Below are 19,539 nucleotides of genomic sequence, written 5' to 3'. Positions count from 1 at the left end.
ATTTAGGGTGTAAATTTGTGGCTTGTTTTACCTTTTAGAAGACTGTTCTGTCGCACGTTATTTCTTTGCAGTTACTGAAATAATTGCAATCGATAAACAATTAATAGTCAAAAATGGACACTAATGAATATTGTGCAGCATTTTTAACTACAGTTGTCAGCTAATTGTTTAGTTAATGTGTGGATTTACCGTCTTTATTGTTTTTTATATGCTGTCTATATGTAGGTGGACTCGGAGGAGCCGGTATTTGAAGCAGTGTTAAACTGGGTCAAACACAACCGAAAAGAGAGAGAGCCCTATCTGCCAGACATGCTCGAGTTTGTTCGGATGCCGCTGCTGACCCCCCGCTATATTACAGATGTCATTGATGTTGAGGTGAGCCCGACAGCAGGTTCTTCTGTAATAACACTCTTAAGCTTCCAATGAAGGGTTATCTACTGAAGCGTTCATTACATTTACCGTCGTAATTAAGCAAGTTTTGACACGTTTTTAGCCCCTCATTCGGTGTAGCCTGCCATGTCGAGACCTTGTTGATGAGGCCAAGAAATTCCACTTAAGACCGGAGCTGAGGAGCGAGATGCAGGGTCCACGCACACAAGCCAGATTAGGTAGGTTTTAACAACTATATTTATTTATCTACTTTGTAATTCACACTGTTGTCGGTAATAAAATGAATTTTTTTTTTCAGGTGCCAAAGAAGTCCTGCTGGTTATAGGTGGGTTTGGCAGCCAACAATCACCAATAGACATAGTTGAGAAATATGATCCGAAAACTCAAGAATGGAGCTTTCTTCCTGTAAGTATTTAAGATTTTAAAGATTTTATGCTGTTGTTTTTATCACAGCAGGTTTGACTAATACAGGACTAATTTTCTTTATAGAACATTGCACGGAAAAGGCGTTACGTCGCCACAGTGTCGCTCCACGATCGGGTTTATGTGATCGGGGGCTACGACGGCCGGTCGAGGCTCAGCTCTGTGGAGTGCCTGGACTACACGGCGGACGAGGACGGTGTTTGGTACACTGTCGCTACCATGAATGTACGTCGTGGCCTTGCTGGGGCCACAACACTCGGAGGTGAGGAGGGTTTCTCTGCCAAATGACTCACATCTCCACTGTTTTTTTTTTCTTCCCGTGAAATCCCCCTGAGAATGTTTTCCTCTCTCTCAGAAAAGTAAACAATGTGAGTAAAGTTGTGGTTTTCCATTTTGTTCCTTCTTGACTCTCGACAGATATGATCTATGTTGCCGGTGGCTTCGACGGCAGCCGGCGCCATACCAGCATGGAGCGATATGACCCAAACATTGACCAGTGGAGCATGCTGGGAGACATGCAGACTGCAAGAGAAGGGGCTGGTCTGGTGGTGGCCAGTGGACTCATATACTGTCTAGGTACGGACACAAAATCCAAACATCTCAGTCTTTGATAGCTTTGACACTTGAGGTCACATTGAGAAAACAAACACAGCTCATTGTTTCATTGATGTTTCCTCACAGGTGGATACGATGGACTGAATATACTGAATTCAGTGGAGCGGTATGACCCTCACACAGGCCACTGGACCAGTGTCACACCAATGGCCACTAAGCGGTCAGGTAGGTTTTCCAGGGTAAGAAAACTGTCAGCTAACAGTCTGTGGTACTGTTTGTCTGACACCTTCATATTGTTTCAGGTGCTGGTGTGGCTTTACTCAACGACCACATCTATGTAGTAGGAGGCTTTGATGGTGTTTCACACCTCGACTCTGTTGAGGTCTACAACATCAGAACAGACTATTGGACCACTGTAGCCAGTATGACCACTCCTCGATGTTACGTAGGAGCAACCGTTCTCCGAGGACGTCTCTATGCCATCGCCGGGTAAGGAAGGAGTGTCCTGATGTTCCTCCTGCTTTCTGTGGCGGCGGGCTTGAAGGCAGAATGAGTATGAGGATTTGTCGGTTGCAGTTCGTAAAACACAACATTCAAAGTTGGCCCCTCCACCCCGGCTCAACGACACCAGAAGTGCACGCTACGAAGCAGTTGCTACATTTTTATTTCCCCACCCCCACACCCTGTGCACGGTTATTGGCTGGGGACTCAGAAACATCTTGAACACAGCAAAATAAGAAAATACAGGCAGAGGGCGGGTTCTCTGCAGATACAGACACTGTGACTGATCCTCAATCCTACTAATCCTACTCATTCTGCCTTTAAACGATAGGTTCAGCTTTTTCAAGTTTATCTTAATACATTACTCAGAGACTAACTGCTGGTGTATACTATGTCAGAACTGCTTGTCGGATGATCACATAGTCTCAGCATCCCCCTCCCTCAAAACCTTTCCGATAAGGGATGGGGTGGGGTTTAGGGGCCATATCCAACAATTTCAGTAATTTACCGAAACTGACAATCCCACATTCACACCAACGTCATGTTGTGATTGTCCAGCTATGCAGAGATGAGAAAGTATGCAGAGGTTAAACTTTTTTTTTTTTAAACTTTTTAAACAATACCATGTTTCCTCCTCCTCTATGACACGTTTTCTTTGGAACCACTATAAATACATTTGATTACCGGCGAGGTCTGGTTGCAAACTGTTTCTTTTTTTTTTTTCCGAGCATAATCCGACCCTTGTGGGTTGCGGTAATTGCTCCTCCCCTCCGAGTGATACCCTGGTAAAACTAAACTACAAGAAATGAGGCACAAAATTCATGGTCCTTGTTCTGTGTAAAAATACTTTCTAAAGTTAATCCAAAACAAATATGGACCTTCAGCAGTGAATTATCCAAAATCAACCATGCAACTAACAGGACGTATCGATCCCCTGCAACTAAGCGAGGAAATGCTTTTCAGGGAAATGCAAAAAGGGAACTTAGTGCTGAAAAGGTTGTAACTTTGGAAGACACACACTTGATTGTAACTTCAGACCACTGAAACCTCAGAATGCAGTTTTACACAGAACAAGGACTGTGGACCTCGTTCCTCTTCCCGTTCATGGCTACTAAAGAGAGGAGGAATGATCACAGCATCAAACTTGTCCTTTAAATGGAGGCTAGATTGAACATACATGATATACATATATATATATATATATATATATATATATATATGTTTGCACCAATTAAGATACTTCACATGTACCGAAAGATACAATACAACACTTCCATGCATGTCTCCTCTGTTTAGCCGTGTTCAGATTAACGTTAGTGTTGCTTGGGAAAAAAAACAACAACATAATTTCATTCATTTGAATGTCGCTGGTCCAGTGGAGGTGTAGACGCACAAGGCTCCAGCTGAATAAACGCAGAGTCAACATGTTCAACTTATGATGCAACGTAATGCAGTGTGACCAATCAAATACATGCAAGCTCACATTCCTGGTAGGTTATTTTGTCGTGAACGCCGTATTTCTATTGTTAGCCTTGCAATCAGTGAGACAAAAGATGAAATAATTGCCATTGTGATAACTCTCTAGAGTTGTAAAATCCTGTTTCTCAGTATTAGAAACTTCTCTGCAGTGTTTTTGCGTCTGATAAGCCTTCGAACTTGCATTTCTTTTAAAACTCAGGACCAGTTTTGTAATGTAAGTATTCATTCAGTCTAATTACAATCCTCATTAGTTCTACTGAATAACCTCTTTTTTTTTTAGATCTTGATACTAAGGATGATATAAAACAAAGTGCATTTCATTCTGCTTTCATTTTACTCACATAACTGACAAATTCTTTCATGTTCATCAATACCGACATAACATCACGTTTCCAGATGTAGTAGAATAATAAACAGGGTCTGGTGAAGAATTTAAATGAGTTACAGAGAAAATCTACAAGTGAATCAGTCTTCTTTTTTGTCTTCTTACCTAAGTTCAGATGTAGTAATTAAGTTGTTCTTTATGTCTCCGCAGTACAAACACACTAAGACAGCTGTATCATGAAACTTGACAGTAGTTTCAACATCTGAATTAAGTTTTGATTGAACATGCCGCAACAGGCCAATCCAAGTGTAGTAACTTGTTCTGCCTTTTAGTATTATATTCAGTTCGACTTGAAAGCGCGACACAGTGCTTTTTGTTGTGGTTCAAACTCTCAGTTCCTCTCTGTTTGTCTCATATCTCTTTTTTAGATACGATGGGAACTCTCTTCTCAGCAGTATCGAATGTTACGATCCAGTTATCGACTCGTGGGAGGTTGTTACCTCCATGGCGACGCAGCGGTGTGACGCAGGCGTCTGTGTTCTACGAGAAAAGTGATCTTTTGCCAAGAAAATGAACCACAAGAGGAAAAGCAGCAAGGAGGACAGGCAGCTAGACTTTGATAAAAATGCTACTAAAACAGAGCCAACAAAGGGAGATGTTTGTTTGTTCGCCAGTATGCAAATAGGAACTCTCAAAAAAGAAAAAAAAAACCCTCTTGAATGCAGCCGTTCGGGCTGCCTCCTCCGCTGGATGGTTAACCCTTCACCACTTGGACTGCGCAACAGAGATTAAGCTTCGCCGCGGTAGACTTCTTCTCAAAATGAGGCCTCCGAGGAGTCCATCACCACTTGCATGACTCTCTTCAGTGGTCCTTGTTGCTGTCGTTACCTGTGAGATTATTTTTTCAGTTTGTCTTCAAAGTGCAATATATTTCTACTCATCACAAGAAAACAGAAAAGATGGAGCAGATTTAGACTCCAGTTGCTGCTATATGCCTTATATGACTTTGGCCTACATCGAACAGTGAACATCCATGTTGCCTCCCATTTGACTTTGACGATAGTTGCATCGGCTTGTTATCGAGTGTACTCACGTGGCATTTGCGAGGTCATTAATGGGTCAGTAATTCAGCCCCTTTTTTGTAATTCTTCCTGTAAACAGTGCTTTTACATTCAAATCACTTTATTATAAAAGATTTATTACTTATTGTTGCTCTCAGAATATATATTTAGAGATGAATATTGTTTTAGAAAATGACTGAATTGTAACAGTTAAGTCTGATTATTTTGTCCCATTATTTGGCAAAACTGAAAAATCACAAAGTAATAAATATGAGGTGCATGTGATTTTTTTTTTTTTTGATTTTTTTTTTTTTTAATTTTTTTTTTTTTCTTCAGCTTATAAGTTTGGACATCATGTACATGTAGGACACAAAGTCCTGCCATCACTGTTGCCTGGGAAGTGAATAAACACACTGAGAACTGACACTTTTTTTTTTTTTCATCTGTGGTGCATCGTCTCAGCGTACGAACACCTGTCAAGTGACGCAGAGAGACTAAAACGCTTCACATGTCGACTGCTGAGTCAGTGGTAAGAAAACTCATCTTTCACATCCACATTTCAAATGTAAAGAAACCGTTCAGCCACTCGGAGCAGTTTGATGTCTCACATTCACCAAACTGCATTTTAATCGTTCCACACATGTTTCAGGACATATAAAAATCATCTGTTCAGAATATTAACTTGTACATGATGTGTTCTTTTCTACAAAAAAAGTTCAGTTACCATGTTTAAAATCCTTTCAATGACATCGACTGCTTCCTCATTGAAAAATCCAGAATCTACAAATATGCAAATATTATTAATCTCACAAGTTGAACTGATGGACTCCAAACTAGTTGTGATTTCATAAATCATGCTCAAGTCCCTCTCCGCTCAAAAATGCGTTTTGATTCTCGTTATATTTGAATTTTTATTGACTCTGGATTTTTTTTAATGAGGGAGAAGGAGTAGATGTCATTTTAAGGGTTTTAACTTGATAATTGAAAAGAAAACCCATATCAGACACAAATAATTATTCAAAGCAGAGTATTTTATATTTACATCTTAAAACATGTATGGAGAGGAACATTAAACTCAGATTTTCAGTGAGCTTAGAGAAACTTCTTCAGCAGATGAATGTGAAAACAGCCCCCTAGTGTCAAACTCTGCACATGCATCATTCTGCACAATGAAGGGGGAATTTAATGTCTCCATTTAAATATGAGGAAACAGGAAAAACTGAATTCAGACGTCTCTCATGTCACCAAACACCTGGTTTCACTCTCTCCAACCTCTCGGGGATGACAGCTGTGTTGGTCTTTGAATGATAATATTTCCCTTTAATAAAAAAAAAGTCTAACTTTCCGTGCTGGTAAAATGTCTACCAGTAGATTTTCTGAGGGGTCACCTTTCTGCCACCAACTGTATTTCCAAAGAAAACATGATCTGATGACTTGATAAAACGGTTGAATACCATCTGAAAAGTGTTTCCAGTAATCCGTTGAATTAGGCAATCAGTTACTCTTTAACCTGTGTTTCGTAAGAAAGATCATCTTCACTCAACCAGTGAGAGTAAACCTGCAAGGTTAGTACATCTGTCAGTATGTTTATTCTGATAAATGGAGCATTAAGATTGAACACCAGATTGGTATTCAATGGTAAATTTGGATAATCACCAAATGACAAAACATCTCAATTTCACCAACGTCTGCACTTTCACGTCCAATTTTTAAAAATTAAAGATACAATAGGAGGATAAATTACTCTTCAATGAGTACAAAAACTCTTTCACTGTTTTATTTATCTGATTAAAACTGTAAAATAATAGTTTTATTGCAGTTAAACTACAAATGCAAATTATTTTCTTCGCTATGTTCTTTTTTTCCGTCCTTGCAGTCCTCTAAACTTTACGTCAGTGCTGGAAAAAATATGTGTTGTTATAAACTACTACAATATATAAACTTTAAATTAGCCTCATTTAGATCACCTGCAACATTAAAATGCATCAGTAATATTAATTTAATAACATACTAAAATATAAAGAAACCATTCTTATTGAGTACTTTTATTTTTGATATATAAGTACATTTGCCACTTTTGTTCTTTGATCCATGATTTTTCATGCAGGACTTGAGTCGTATTCAGTGTTTTTCTGCATTTCTACTTAAGTGGCTAAATGAAGTTTTTAAAACGAATCACAAAGTGCTGTGAACGCTGCTTATACAATTTCAAATAATTCTACAAAAATGTCCAAAAATAAAGAAAACCAATTAATAAATAAAACAAATAATCTTCACAATTAAATTTTCCAAACTTCACGTCTACAACAACATTCGTAAATCACCTGTGGTTGAAGAAGAATCCAGAGTCTTTACTTGAGTAAAAGTACCAACTATAAAAATACTCTGTTACAAGTAAAAGTCTTGCATGTTAAGATTTATTCACGTATTCTCAGCAAAATGTACTTAAAATGATCAAAAGTACTCATAATGCAGGGAAATGACCCCTGTGAGTGTTGAGTTATTATTATATATTATATTATTGGATTATTACACATTAATGTGTATTTTATTGCCGTCGCTGACTGCTGAAGCTGTTTCAAACAGCTTTACTGATGGGCGGTTCATTTTATAACAGTACATTTTGTTTTACCGGCCCGTCGTATATTTTATATTTAAAGTTTTAATCAGCAAAGTAATTAGTAACTATTGCTGTCAAATAAGTGTAGTTGAGGAAAAAGTACAGTATTTGCCTCTGAAAGGTGGTGAAGTAGAAATAATAAGTAGCAAAATTAAATGGAAAAATACTCAATTAAAGTACAAGTACTTCAAATTGTACTCAGTTTGTACTTAGTTACTTTCCACCTCAATAAATTACCGACAATACGTGTGGGCCTGCTGAATAACGCTGGAGAGATCAGAGTAAATACTAATTATATGATCCACGGCTTTTGAGACAAAGTCAGAAAACAACTCAAACAACAACTCAAAAATGAAGCAGCCATTCCTGTTTCGAAACACCTACACACCAGAATATTTCAGCGTTTCGTCGAGTCATTTGATGGAAAGAATGATTCGAATGATTCTCAAATCATCGTTCTATGTATGACTCACTTTTCCACTTTTCACAACTCACACAGCTCAGAAGTTTTCTTTCTTTCTGAAGAAGCTACTTATGACACCACTGTAAGATGTTTATTGATAATCAGTGAGACAATTAATGTGTAAAATGAAATGTGAAAGATGACAAAATCTGAAGTTTTCTGTCTGAATTATGCCAGTAAAAACAAGAAGAAGGTGACTAAAACAACACTTTGAGGGAGAGGTAGCTTCATGTGGGAGGAAAGTCTTCATCCCTCCCCCTGCATGTACTGTACACCCTCCTCAGTCACTGACACACAGCGCGGTGAGAACGTCTGCACGTATAAAGAGCGACTGGAGACAAGTTACCCGTCCTGGGACACTGCAGAGGAATTAGACAGTCAGTCCGGAGCTCCGCTGACTGACTAACAACTTACAGTTTCTCATAAAACCAACTACTCATATCATCTGGAGCAACATGGTAAGAAAATCTCATTGTAAAAAGTTAAATATTTGATCATTTGTTGTAAAACTGTACTGAGACATTCTGTGATTTTACACTAAAAATTAACTTACTTTTCCTTTTTCTATAAAACTAATACACCATATGATTCTTACTGTTACTGTGAAATCTCCACGACTTTTTAAAAATGATGTGCAAGGAAAAACTATGCATTAATTCATCATTATATCCAATCTACAAAAACATGAGACTTTGCACATTACATGTATTTTACATTAAAAGATGCGGCTGTTTGTGTTAACATGCATGTCTTTTGACGACTTGAATGATGTCTTCTTTGCATTTTGTGTGTTAATAGTTTAATTAATGCACAGTAATAATAACTGACAGGCTGTTTACGGTAGACGAGCAACAAGAGGAGCTAAAAGTTTCATCTTCAGCCTGAATGAATCTGAACAGATTCAACCTGTCTCTTTGTAGGCTTGTAGATGATTTCTTTTTGTGAACATTTTAATATTTTTATTGGCGTTCGTGTTCCAAACTTTCGTCCAACCATGTCTTACAAATGTCACTCAACAGCAGAAAATCATCTTGGGGGTTGTTCTTCCTCCAGGGAAAACAAAAGCAGAAATTCTCAACATGTTGAAACAAGACTGCTGGAAAGACTTGGAAAATGCAACAGTTGAGTTCTGGCATAAAGCCTGCCCTGCTTTGACGTTGTTTACACTAAACAATTGCGAAAAAAGCGCACGAATATAACAAACAATGCTGTGTATCATCAGACATTTTTGCTTTGCACGCTGAGCTGCTGCGTATGGAAGCAAAAAAAGGCCAAAATAACTTGAATTTTCACAGTTAAATCAACATAACTGAATACTTCTGTTAAAATGTAATTACCACTAAATTTATGGGCCCAGCAATTAAATAGTTTACTTTAAAAACCATCTGTCTGATTTTATATGGTTTGAATTAAACAAGTAGTGCAAATTCTAAAACTTGACTTCTGTTTTTTCCAAATTCACAAATTTCGATAAAAAAATTTCAAGTGTCTCAGTCTGAACGTCTCTTTCTTGGTAAGTGGTGTCATCTTGTGTTTGGCTGAATCCAAATGTCCCCCCTCTAGACCTGCAGACTGAGCCCTTGAGGACTTCAGCCGTATGTATCGTGACGTGTCCACCGTCATCACATCAAGTCTGTGAGGGCCCTGAGCTGCAAGGGGATAAAAATGCGAGACGGGACTTAAGACCTCCTGTGTTTCCATGGAGATATATTGAAATTCCTGACGCTGTTCACTCATTTCAAAGTGTTTTTCTGAACAGTTCTTGGCGGTTTGATATGTGCAGGTTTACTGCTTTACACTCAACGAATCTGCTCAGAACGCTCAGTGAGATTTTCTCTTTACATGAGCTGCTAAACGCTGCTAATATTATATTCACATTAAATCTTCACTGAGGAGCTTCACATTGTAGACGGACAAAAAAACAACCTTTACCTCTCTGTGCAGGTGATCGTTAGAGCCTGGAAGCAGCACGGCTTTCGCTCTCTGACACTCGGCTGCTGCTTCAGCTTTTTCCTCTTTCCCACAGACGGCCCTTTTGATTTGGTTATGTTGGTTTAGTGGTTTACTTTGCGTCTATGCAGCCTTACAACACTCACACACTCTCCGATCACGCATCACATGCACCACTGATATCACTGATTTCCATAACCCATACTTAAAACATTCAGTTAACGCTTTAATTTGGTTTAATGTGGTTAATAAACTTATCTCGTTAAAACAAGAGTCGGACCATGACAATCTTTTGACTGACAAAATGTAACCTAATAGGAGATCTGATAGATTTCATTCAGATTCAGTTGTCTGTCTTTGGTTAAAGTTTGAATTTATTATCTTGGTGTCTGAATTTCACTAATTCAACTTCAGCAACTTGATTTTTTTTGCTACCTGACTTGACGTTTATGATCAAAATTTGACTCACTGAATTTGAACAACTTGAGTATAATAAACGGACAAAACATTTTTCTGTGTGAATTTTTTAACCCTAAAAATAAAAAAAATTTCAAATTTTTTTACTTGAAACTTGAAGTTCAAACCTCAGAAATTCCATAAGATGTTTTTCAAAGTAAAATATTACAACACTATAAATTAAGTAGTATTTAAATTTTAACAGTAAATATTAAAACACATTGGGGTTTTTTTTAGATTAAAATCCTTCTGGCCTTTCTTTGCTTCCATAGCTGTGCATCTTCATCTGTTTGAAATAGATATCTACACATCCATGACATTATTTCAACAGCAGTTTTAAATTGTGATGATCATTTAAAGATCAGAGAAATTGCAAAAATATATATTTCTAACAAAATAATATTTTAAAGAAGCTCCTTGTTCATCATTCTGAGGTTTAGGTTTCCAACAGATGGCTGTGCTTACAAATCATTAAAGTCCTGGGACATTAAAGAAGTTCAGAAGGTTGTTTTTACTGTGATACTTGATGCCTTTACTGTAATAAACTTTGTGACAGCGTCTTAACTTCCATCTGTACTGTTGTTCTGCACAGAGAGAGTGCATCTCCATCCACGTGGGCCAGGCAGGTGTGCAGACAGGTAATGCCTGCTGGGAGCTCTTCTGTCTCGAGCACGGTGTCGGTCCTGACGGCGTCTTCCTGGACGGTCCTGCAGAACCGAACTCTCGTGAAGACCCGTTCAACACTTTCTTCAACACTGGGAGCTCTGGGCGCCATGTTCCCAGAGCGATATACGTCGACCTGGAGCCCACAGTGGTTGGTGAGCAGCCATGTGTTTATTTTTACCCTCCTTATCTCAGTTTTTTTATTACCGTTCTCATCATCATATTATGTGTGGTCTTATGCGTCTAGTGTGAGCGTCTCCATCCACGCAGGTCATGCAGGTAACTGCTGAGGCGAACACAGGTATCCAAGCAACAAGTCCAGTGGTGACTCCTTTACCTTTTATTCACTGGCTAACATTTACTGAAGTGAATTGTGTAAATAGCAAGTTGCAGAGAGGAATATTGGATTGATTTTATCTTGGAAAAACCCAGTTTCCAATATGAACTTTCAATTTATGCTTAAAAAGCTTCAAACTTCAAAGATTTTTCTTGTTCAACACTGTCAGTCGTTCTTCACTGAAGCTACACCACTATAAGTTTTCTTGCATTTGAATTTTTCACAAGCACTGGGATTCAAATCAGACAGCTCAAGAATATAACTGAATATGTCAATAAATAATACTATTTGTCAAATAATTGGGTAATTCTTTAGATTACAGCCTGCAACCTACAGCGTAATTATTCCCAATTTACAGTGTAATTTTTTTTGTACTAACACTGAATTAGTTCAGTACATACCAATACGAACATGTTCTGTAGGTACATGGGAACAATATGTGGATTTAGGGAATAAAGAGGTAACAATATGGCAATAAAATAAATAATTTATACTGTATGTACTTTTTAAAGTGATAAGTATTCTAATATTCGGGGTACGTATGACCTACTGAGCAACAATCTGACATTTGAGAACTTAAAGAGAACTTATACTGTCAGTATTTTTAACCATCAGGTATTTATTCTGTTAGTGCAGAGTATTGTGTGGCCATTACTGAGCAATAAAGCTGTACGTTTGGGGGGAAGATGTTGTAATGAGTTTTGTAGCGCTTCATAAATCTGAGTACAGTAAGTTGTCACTTCATGATAAGGTTTCTACGGTAAATACAGTAGAGCTGCAACAATCAGTCGATTAATCAATTAGTCGATCGATAGAAAATTTATCCAACTATCTCTCCAACTATTTTGATAATCGATTAATTGTTTTGAGTTAAGTTTAAGATAAAACACAAAAATTCTCTTGTTGCAGCTCTTTAAATGTGAATATTTTCAGGTTTCTTTAGTCTTCTATGACAGAATATCTTTAGGTTATCGACTATTATTTCAAAACAAGACATCTTAAGTTGCATCTTGGGCTTTTGGTAACAACATTTTCACCATTTTCTGATTTTTTTTATGGACCAAACCACTAATTGATTAATCAAGAAAATAATCTACAGATCAATCAATAATGAAAACAATCGTTAGTTACAGCCCTAAAATACAGCTTAACTGATCTAATGTGTGGCCAAGGCAGTTATGGAAGATGATCGATTTTATGTCCTGTTACTGTACAGTATGTAACTTTATAGGCTTTTCTTTTTAAGAGAAATGGGAACTAATAGACAGCTTAAGATCACTAGAAATAAACATTTAAACAAGAACCAAAAAGCACAGACTAAAGAGAGAAAATAAAGCAGCATCATTTCAGTGAGACCGCTTACGTCCATCAGCACAATAGCAGTCATTAACAGTCCATCACTGAGTCACCAAGTGACACAAGGATCAAGCCAAAAATACAGAGAAATTAATTCCTGTGATACATAAAAGTGCCTACTCATTACACTTGTATATTAATTCTAGGGATGCACGATATTGGATTTTTTGCCGATATCCGATATGCCGATATTTCCAACTCACTGTGGCCGATTGCCGATGTCGATATATGCACATATTTTTTTCCAGCTGGCTGAGGAGACTATTATACATGCAGACATAGATTGTACTAAGTATGATCAAGAAAGACAGTATATGAAGGAAGAATCTAGGAAGACTGGATTCAGGAGCTCAGCATTAAACCTTTAATGAACCAGCCAAGTTGGTGGAGCCGTAGAGTTTTCATTGAGTTCATTAGACCGACAGGATTAATGTGTAGGATTTAATCTCTGGTCCACACTCCGGAGCAGAAGGTGGCGGTAATGCACCTAATACGCTGGTTGCCAACCGCCGTTATAAACCAAAAAGATTTTTTTTTCCCAAACAGACTGGTACATCCTGTCAGCCAAGGTGTTTCCTATCTGTGCAGCCGAACATAGCAGCCCCTCGACGGACTGCTTTTCTCTGACGGTTCCGGTGCTTCCTCAGCAGGCTCCACTTCACTCAGCTGCCCGTCAGACCCGCTGCTTCTTCCCACTTTAACCTGAATAACAAACCGGGGCTCGGTGCTCCGGTTGGATCCACATGAAGAGCTGGGGTTAACGTTAGCTGAGAGGCTAGCGGAGCGTAAGCCGCAGCATGACCGGAGGGAAACACAGCCAGCTAGCCTCACAGCTAACATTAGCTCTGGTTCTGTATGTTGATCCAACCAGAGCACTGAGTCCCGGTTTGTTATTCAAGTTAAAGTGGGAAGAAGCAGCGGGTCTGACGGGCAGCTTGAGTGAAGTGGAGCCTGCGGAGGAAGCACCGGGACCGTCAGGGTGAAACAGTCCATGGCGGGAAGCACAGTCAGGCAGCGGAGGAGATGGCAACAGATCGGCCTCTTATAATCGGCAGAAATGGCCGATGCCGATATTTCATTTTAGAGCTTTTATCGGCCGATACCGATGACGTGCCGATAATATCGTGCATCCCTTCTTAATTCATAACTATTAACAACTATTAAATGAAACATACAGCAGAAAAGCAATTAAATTATGCTGAAGGTGCAGTGTTTACAGCAGGTACCTGTTATTTAAAAAATACCAGCAATACAAATTCTTTTTAAGTTCCCAGATTGTTATTTCCTTATTCCCTAACATCACATCTTGTTCTCTAAAACCTACATTTATGTATCAGTACGAACTGTACAGGTTCACTTTTAGTACAAAAAATTGACACTGTATATTGGAAATAATTATGCTGTACGTTGGGGGTTGTTATCTAAATCTTTACCAATTATACCATCCTTTAACTTAATTTAGTTTACTCCTCGATTTATTTTTCATTAGTTCACTTTATTTATTTGTTTTCCTATTTTTGGGGAGTCTTGGGGGCACACATTTAATTATTTATGTGTTTCCTATTTTCCCAAGCAACATTTCCCATTTTCATAATGCTTTGATGATATTATACACTCCATTCTAGATATCGTGTGCATCATTTTATACACAATTCCCAAACAGTCAGCCTGATATAGTCGGTACCTTTGGATATGTAAAGTTAGTAATGAGTTTGAAACATTATTGGACCCACCAGTGGGTTTAAAAGCTTAGAGATAATGTGACAGTTCAGAGATAATGTGACAGTTTAGAGATACTGTGACAGTTATGTAAATCAAGCTGTGGTTTGATTTGAATGTCCTCTCTGAACAAAATCTTTCTCCTCAGATGAAGTGAGGGTTGGAAAATACAGAGAGCTCTTCCACCCGGAGCAGCTGATCTCTGGAAAGGAGGATGCAGCCAACAACTACGCTCGCGGCCATTACACTGTCGGGAAAGAGATCATCGATGGAGTCATGGAGCGCATCCGCAAAATGGTCAGCAATAATAATAAAACCAAATGACAAAATGACTGCTGATTACAGTGAATTTTCCTGATTCAAAAATGGTTTTTATATGAACAAATGTCAATGTGCCCTTTGCAGAAATAATTAGGCAAACAAAGAAAAAACATTACATTACAGGTGGTAGTTAATTTTGATCTTCATGAGATGTTCCTGTGACCGACCAGCACCTGACTGAAAATACTGGCTGTGCATGTGGAGTTCTGTTTAAAGAAAAAACACTGTTATTAACATTTTTACAACTAAAATGTCTGAACTTTTACTTAATGGAGTTTGTTCTATATCACTAATAATGTATTGTATTGTATTCATACTATATTGCTTATTTTACATAAGTAAAACATCTCAATACTTCTTCCATCGCTGTTCACTATGATTGTTTGAACCACTTCAATTCTGTGACTCATGTTCACAAACATGTGATAATCATCATCATCATCATCATCATCATTATAACCATAATAATCATCATAATAATCATCATAAATATATGTAATTAGTACCACACTTTTCATTCATAGTGAAACTCAAAGTGTGGAAAGCGTGAGTATGAAAGTTTGTTCTTAATCTTTGAAATAGTACTTTGACAAAAAAAAAATCTTGACTCAAGGTCGACTTACTGTCTTTTTCTTGAGCTTGCAACCACATCCCACAGTCTTCATCAGCAGACATAGTTTGCTCGGCTTTCATTGTCACTGTCAAAGACCATCTTTAAAGAAAGACAGAGGTTATAGATCACATGATGACCACTGAGCAAACTCTATCTACTGATGAAGACCATGAGATGTGGTTGAAAGCTTTTTTTTGGTCTAATATATGGAAATATTGTTCCTAAGTGAAGTTTTTAGACTTATCGGAGACCGTCCTGTCCTTCTGTCCCCCTCATCAGACGGACCAGTGCACAGGCCTGCAGGGTTTCCTGGTCTTCCACAGCTTCGGAGGGGGAACCGGCTCTGGCTTCACCTCCCTGCTGATGGAGCGTCTGTCTGTAGACTACAGCAAGAAATCCAAGTTGGAGTTTGCTATTTACCCAGCTCCCCAGGTATCCACTGCTGTGGTGGAGCCCTACAACGCCATCCTGACCACCCACACCACCTTAGAGCACTCTGACTGCGCCTTCATGGTGGACAACGAGGCCATCTATGACATATGTCGCCGCAACATGGATATTGAGAGTCCTGGTTACATCAACCTCAACAGGTTGATTGGTCAGATCGTTTCCTCGATCACCGCCTCCCTTCGTTTCGATGGCGCTCTCAATGTTGATCTGATGGAGTTCCAGACCAACCTGGTCCCGTTTCCACGTATCCACTTCCCTCTGGTGACCTACTCGCCCATCATCTCCGCCGAGAAGGCTTACCACGAGCAGCTGACCGTGTCAGAGATCACAAGTGCCTGCTTCGAGCCGACCAATCAGATGGTCAAGTGTGATCCTCGACACGGCAAGTACATGGCCTGCTGCATGCTGTACCGAGGTGATGTCGTCCCCAAGGATGTCAACACCGCCATCGCGAATATAAAGACGAGACGCTCCGTTCAGTTTGTCGACTGGTGCCCCACCGGCTTCAAGGTGAGTGACGTTATGAAGGTAAGAGGTGAAACTTGAGATGCTTTATATTTCTGATCGTCCTATTTGTCTCAACAGGTCGGCATTAATTATCAGCCTCCGACCGCAGTTCCCGGTGGAGACCTGGCCAAAGTCCAGAGGGCCGTGTGCATGCTGAGCAACACCACCGCCATCGCTGAGGCCTGGTCTCGTCTCGACCACAAGTTTGACCTAATGTACGCTAAACGTGCCTTCGTCCACTGGTACGTGGGTGAAGGCATGGAGGAGGGAGAGTTTGCGGAAGCCAGAGAGGACCTGGCCTGTCTCGAAAGAGATTACGAGGAGTTGGGTCAAATGAATCCCGATTCTGAAAACGATGACGAAGGCGAAGAATACTGAACCCCGTGAGGCCTCCTGTACTGAGTCAATAATGATTTCATAACTGTATGTGTATCTTCTATAAGCTAGAGTTAACCAAAGTGATTAACTTTCTCACTGACATGTTTTTTTAACTAGTATCATCATCTCACACCAGAGATGATGATAATAATAATCATTATTGCGTAATAAGACAAGATTCTCTGAGTTGTGTTTGAATCTGTGAAATAAAGCTTGTCTTGGCATATTCTGTGTTGTACAAGCCCAAAAAATTACCTCATGACAAACATGCAAGCACACTACCCGTAACTATTAGTAAAATGAAATCTTATTCACAGGAAGACACTTTGACATGTCACAGAAGGAAAATCACTGGTGTAAATAATAAAATTAAAGTCCCCCTCCACTCAAATGCTTGTTTCTTCTCTTTGAGCTTCACTGTGCAGAAAGATGTTTGACACTAGAGGGCTGTTTTCACATCCATCTGCTGATAGTGGAAAGCTTCTCTGAGCTGACGTGTACTTACAAGCATGATTTGTGACGCCATAAACTATTTTGGAGCCCATCCTGGTCCAGTATGCAGGTTACACTATATGTGATATAGAAACTTGAAGTGCACAAACACTGTGGATGGAGTTTTCAGTGAAGGAGAAGACATCTTTCTAACTAGATAAATGAACTTTTTTGTGAAAAAAAAAGATATTAGATATAAATTATTCAACGCAGGATATTCTTACACATCTTAAAACACGTCTGGATGGGATCATTAATGACGGCTGAATTGCACATATGTAGCTGCTTTCGGTTTCAGAGTCTCTGCATGCTGACTCACTGTCATGGCTTCACCTGAACAGACAGAACCATTGTTCATGTCGTTAGTAACGCCTGTGCTTTTCCTATCATGACAACTCAAGATATCTGCTCTAAAAAAGGCCTTTACAGAGTTCAATATTTTTATTGTATCCCCTCAAATAAATGAGACTAAGTGCCTTCTCTTGTCCCGTCAAGTCAAGGTTCAAGGTTCAAGGATCAAGGAAATCTTTATATCCCTGAAGGGCAATTTATTGCACAGCCAGCAGTACCACACAACCATCAGACCAATAAATACAACAAAACAGTAAGTATTAAAGGCAGTAAATACTACATAACATACAACATAATAATAACAATGTGTTGTTTAAAAGGCCAATGGCGGCTGGAACAAAAGAATTCCTGAGCTTATTGGTCCTGCATGTAGCTGGACTGTATCTGTGGCCAGACTGGAGCAACTTAAACTCACTGGACTGAGGATGGGATCGGATCAGCCAGGAATCAATAAACTCAGTAGCCATTGAAAGCTCATACAAATGCCAGAAATGGATTTGGCGAGGTCTATCCTCAGAGAAGGTCCATTAGTGAATGAGAGGAAACAAAAAGTACAACCAGTGATGATTTATTGGTGAATAGAAAGGTGGTTTAATCATTCATAGATAGATAGATAGACAGACAGACTGATAGACAGACAGATAGATAGATAGACAGACTGATAGACAGACAGACTGATAGACAGATAGACAGGCAGATAGATAGATAGACAGACTGATAGACAGACAGACAGACTGATAGACAGATAGACAGACAGATAGATAGATAGACAGATAGATAGACAGACTGATAGACAGACAGACTGATAGACAGACAGATAGATAGATAGACAGATTGACAGAAAGATAGACAGACAGACTGATAGACAGACAGACAGACAGACAGATAGATAGATAGACAAACAGATAGACAGATTGACAGACAGATAGATAGATAGATAGATAGATAGATAGATAGACAGATAGACAGATAGATAGATAGACATAGATAGATAGATAGATAGATAGATAGATAGATAGACAGATAGACAGACAGAAATAGATAGATAGACAGACAGAGATGGATAGATAAATACATAGATAGATAGATAGATAGATAGATAGATAGATAGATAGATAGAGTACTTTATTCATCCCAAAGGTAAATTAAAGTGTTACAGCAGCCGCTTAGAGACTAGAGATATAACCATAACTACAATATACTATTTGGTGAGTACACATATCTAGTCGACATTGTGGGTGTATGTGATGTGCTGTTGTGTGTAGCGTTGTATTTTGTGTCCTGTGTGTTTTTTGCTTTGTACTGTTTGTTATTGTGCTGTTATATGTTTTATTTGTAAGGGACTGCAGATGAAAATAATTAGCTTTAAGGCTAACAACTCTGGTGCAACACATCAAATATTAACAGTTATGTTTAAAACTGCACATCGTCCCAATAAATACAATACTATGACACTGTTCATGAATGGGATCACTGTAACATCCACTGGTGTGAACAAAAAGCAATCGTATTTGCAGAAAAATCTCTTTTTTTATATATATATAATTTGCATCTCTTTGAGATAAGTCATTAAAATACACAGTGGGGATTTTCATCATTAACTTTTTGTCAGACTGAAAGATGAATATATTATATAAAGTGGATGAAATATGAGTTGAAGTGTGTTTATTAATCTGAGTTTCATCCGTGAATATGAAATGGACCAAGTGTTTGTACTGAAACAGGTGACAGGTGCCTCCTGATTGTTCAGAAGTTACACGTTATAAAATATTTATGAGAAGCATCCAATCAGACTGCCCACACTGGCTATTTATACAATGAGTCCCGGTGGCCGTGAAGGTGTCACCTGAACACATATTCATCCGCGTAAAGTGTAAACATAAGATAGTCCACAAAGACGAACATTGTTCTACAAGTTTCATTTTACTGTTACTTAACAACACGATGCGGATTATTATCTGTGACTTTATTCACAGTTAGATACAAGCTGTTGTCGCCCTACAATAACACTCTTAAACTGCAGGATGTATTTTTTTTAAGAATTTAGACTCTAAACTATGGAGCAGATTCCATTATATAAGCCAGCTTCTTTACTTAATATGGAAATGTTTGAGTGGTGTGTTTATTTA

The 19,539-nt window shown here is 38.7% G+C and overlaps 2 protein-coding genes across 8 annotated transcripts in view; both read left to right on the top strand.

Annotated features, from left to right (window-relative positions):
- The window catches only part of klhl12 (kelch-like family member 12), a 124,768-nt gene extending 119,610 nt beyond the window's left edge, over positions 1–5,158 (top strand). For all 6 annotated transcript variants that reach the window (XM_067593017.1, XM_067593015.1, XM_067593018.1 and 3 more), the window contains 8 exons: positions 226–375; positions 494–608; positions 689–795; positions 880–1,075; positions 1,231–1,389; positions 1,495–1,593; positions 1,671–1,857; positions 4,102–5,158. In XM_067593017.1, coding sequence (XP_067449118.1) covers positions 226–375; positions 494–608; positions 689–795; positions 880–1,075; positions 1,231–1,389; positions 1,495–1,593; positions 1,671–1,857; positions 4,102–4,228 — 1,140 coding nt within the window. In that variant the 3' untranslated portion in view covers positions 4,229–5,158. The remainder of the gene's footprint in view (positions 1–225; positions 376–493; positions 609–688; positions 796–879; positions 1,076–1,230; positions 1,390–1,494; positions 1,594–1,670; positions 1,858–4,101) is intronic.
- Positions 5,159–5,309: 151 nt separating this feature from the next.
- tuba5 (tubulin alpha 5) lies at positions 5,310–16,952 on the top strand. Of its 2 annotated transcripts, XM_067593022.1 has the most exons (6): positions 5,310–8,275; positions 8,837–8,938; positions 10,816–11,041; positions 14,447–14,595; positions 15,512–16,192; positions 16,268–16,952. In XM_067593022.1, exons 1-6 carry the CDS (start codon positions 8,273–8,275, stop codon positions 16,565–16,567), a joined length of 1,461 nt encoding a protein of 486 aa, XP_067449123.1. In that variant the 5' UTR covers positions 5,310–8,272; the 3' UTR covers positions 16,568–16,952. The 2 variants fall into 2 exon arrangements, with proteins under 2 accessions (XP_067449123.1, XP_067449124.1); XM_067593023.1 differs by lacking the exon at positions 8,837–8,938.
- Positions 16,953–19,539: the final 2,587 nt, after the last annotated feature.

This window comes from Thunnus thynnus, chromosome 6, assembly GCF_963924715.1.
Source record: "Thunnus thynnus chromosome 6, fThuThy2.1, whole genome shotgun sequence".
In the NCBI taxonomy this organism is placed as follows: domain Eukaryota; kingdom Metazoa; phylum Chordata; class Actinopteri; order Scombriformes; family Scombridae; genus Thunnus; species Thunnus thynnus.
This window is presented reverse-complemented; position numbering and strand designations above follow the sequence as displayed.